General features: G+C 45.5%; 1 protein-coding gene across 1 annotated transcript in view; it reads left to right on the top strand.

Annotated features, from left to right (window-relative positions):
* The window catches only part of TNFRSF21 (tumor necrosis factor receptor superfamily member 21), a 52,751-nt gene that overhangs the window by 3,600 nt on the left and 46,229 nt on the right, over positions 1-2,922 (top strand). The window contains exons 2-3 of the mRNA XM_015572163.1: positions 144-843; positions 2,428-2,912. Of these exons, the coding sequence (XP_015427649.1) occupies positions 144-843; positions 2,428-2,912 (1,185 nt within the window). The remainder of the gene's footprint in view (positions 1-143; positions 844-2,427; positions 2,913-2,922) is intronic.

The raw sequence follows: 2,922 nt of genomic DNA, 5'->3' as shown, positions 1-2,922 counted from the left end.
ACGACGAATCAGAGTCTCTGTTTCTCTCTTCCTCTTCTGCAGCAGCCTACTGTTAGGAGGATATTGTACCCGTCAGATCTTTCCTGGGAATGATAATGGTGGTGGTGGGATTGTTCCATCTTTTATTCTCTGTTCCTTTATAGCACCTTCTTGGTTTTTATTCCTCCCCCTTCCCCTTTTATTTCTTTCAGCTTGGATTCCTTAGCACCACCTCTGCTCAGCCAGAACAGAAGGCCTCAAGTCTCATTGGCAAATATCACCACGTTGACCGTGCCACCGGCCAGGTGCTAACCTGTGACAAGTGTCCGGCAGGAACCTATGTATCTGAGCACTGTACCAACACAAGCCTGCGTGTCTGCAGCAGTTGCCCTGTGGGGACCTTTACCAGGCATGAGAATGGCATAGAGAAATGCCATGACTGTAGTCAGCCATGCCCATGGCCAATGATTGAGAAATTACCTTGTACTGCCTTGACTGACCGAGAATGCACTTGCCCACCTGGCATGTTCCAGTTTAATGCTACCTGCGCTCCCCATACGGTGTGTCCTGTGGGCTGGGGTGTGCGGAAGAAAGGGACGGAGACCGAGGATGTGCGGTGTAAGCAGTGTGCTCGGGGTACCTTCTCTGATGTGCCTTCTAGTGTGATGAAATGCAAAGCATACACAGACTGTCTGGCTCAGAACCTGGTGGTGATCAAGCCAGGCACCAAGGTGGCAGACAACGTCTGTGGCACACCCCCGACCTTCTCCAGGACAACCTCACCTTCCCCGGGCACAGCCATCTTTTCACGCCTTGAGCACATGGAATCTCATGAAGTCCCTTCCTCCACGTATGTTTCCCAAGGTAACTTAACCTCATGAGTTGTTTATTTGAGGAGGGCTTTGAGCCCAGTGAAGGTACTGGCAGTGGGCCCGTGCAAGGATGGTTTTGCCATTTTGTATATCCCTTGATGAAGGGGCTTGCATTTTGTGGCTAATTAAATCTAGCTTCTTCAGGACCTTTTAGAAAATTTCAACTCAGAAGGTTGCACTTAGGGGGATCAGATATCTAAAAACTAGGTCACATCAAGCTAGCAAATAAGAACCTAGTAAAACAAGGACAGTGTGTGGCCTTATGTAAGTCACTGAACTTCTTCTGGTTTTGGTTTCAAACTCGTCAAGTAAATGAGTGATTTAGATATTTAAGGTCTCACTCCGATGAAAAGTTTTTCAACGTGGAGTCAATTGTGGGTAGATACAGCCAGAGGTAAGAAGGAGGGAGAAGGGAAGAAAATACCATGACATGTGGAGGGGAGGGATGGATATTAGATCAAAGGTGGGGAAAATAAGTTCGAAGCTTCAGGAAACAAGCAAATTTGTATCACATTGAAGGTAACTAGCTAGCATTCACATCTGGAAAATAATGCATTTTTTTCCCCAAATGATTCTAACTTGAGATTCTTCATTGGGTATCACTGTTTTCCTCAGAATTCCTTTAGAATCTCAGGCAGACTATAAAATTTAGTCTTTATTCTCAAATCCTTTTTGATTGAATTTAATTTTCATTGAGATGATAGCCCACTTGAGTTGTGCTTTCTAGCATCCTCTCAGGTGCGATTGTACTTGACCTTGATGATGACCCTGTGAGGAGAGTCTTACACCCGCCATTTTGAAAGGAAGAAACGGACTCACATGACCTGACCAGGTTTTCTCAGGGTCCGATACAGGACAGGTCCTATTTCTCAGGACTCAAAATCTCTGGCTGTCATGACTCGTTAATGGAGACAACTTGTGGAAGCTTCTCTGACAAAAGTCCACTAAACTGGCCATGCCCATGGCCAGTGGTTGAGAAATCTAAATCTTTCTTAATCTATTCATAGAAGATACTAAGGAAGTCCTGCCTTATTTTATTCACTGACCTGTCTCACCAAAAACTTCCTTTCACTGGTCAAACTTGGTTTTGAGTTTGAGCTCTTTTCTTACCTTAGTCATATCCTCAAATTTACCATTGCATTATGACATAGTCAAAAGTTGGGAGAGGAGGTACAAAGGAATTAAAGGACAAAGGAATTAAATTTGAACTAGTTCTCTGAGTAGTCAGAACAGTTGAGAGTCAACTAAAGCTCTGAATATATATATGTGTCTGCTCAGGGTGTGAAGCGCAGGAGTAGCTGCTGTGAAGGTCAGATGTTGGATCCCTGAGAATGCCCTTGGTTATGGCACGAGGAAGTAAATGAGTTTAGCTATTACCCTTCCTTTTTATCTTCCACGTAAAGGTGCTTTTAAGATCTTTATGAAAATGTGCAATATAACTTATTTTTAAACTCCAAAGGTCATCTCTTCTTTAATGATCTGCCTGGTGTGGAGATGAGCAGGAAGAGGATGAGATACATAGATCTCCAAATATAGAAAAACTCATCCCCCTCTTTACTCTTTTTTTTTTTTCTAGGCATGAACTCAACAGAATTCAACTCCTCTGCCTCTGTTAGACCAAAGGAACTGAGTGGCATCCACGAAGAGACAGTCCCCAACAACACAAGGTGGGAGGAAGGTGTGAACAAGACCCTCCCAAACCTCCAGGTAGTGGACCACCAGCAAGGCTCCCACCACAGACACATCCTGAAGCTGCTGCCACCCATGGAGGCCACTGGGGGCGAGAAGTCCAGCACGCCCATCAAAGGCATCAAGAGGGGTCATCCCAGACAGAACCCGCACAAGCATTTTGACATCAATGAGCATCTGCCCTGGATGATTGTGCTTTTCCTGCTGCTGGTGCTTGTGGTGATAGTGGTGTGCAGTATCCGGAAAAGCTCAAGGACTCTAAAAAAGGGGCCCCGGCAGGATCCCAGTGCCATTGTGGAAAAGGCGGGGCTGAAGAAATCCATCGCCCCAACCCAGAACCGGGAGAAGTGGATCTACTACTGCAATGGCCATCTTTCTCCTT

This window comes from Myotis davidii, unplaced genomic scaffold, assembly GCF_000327345.1.
Source record: "Myotis davidii unplaced genomic scaffold, ASM32734v1 scaffold167, whole genome shotgun sequence".
Taxonomy (NCBI): domain Eukaryota; kingdom Metazoa; phylum Chordata; class Mammalia; order Chiroptera; family Vespertilionidae; genus Myotis; species Myotis davidii.
This window is presented reverse-complemented; position numbering and strand designations above follow the sequence as displayed.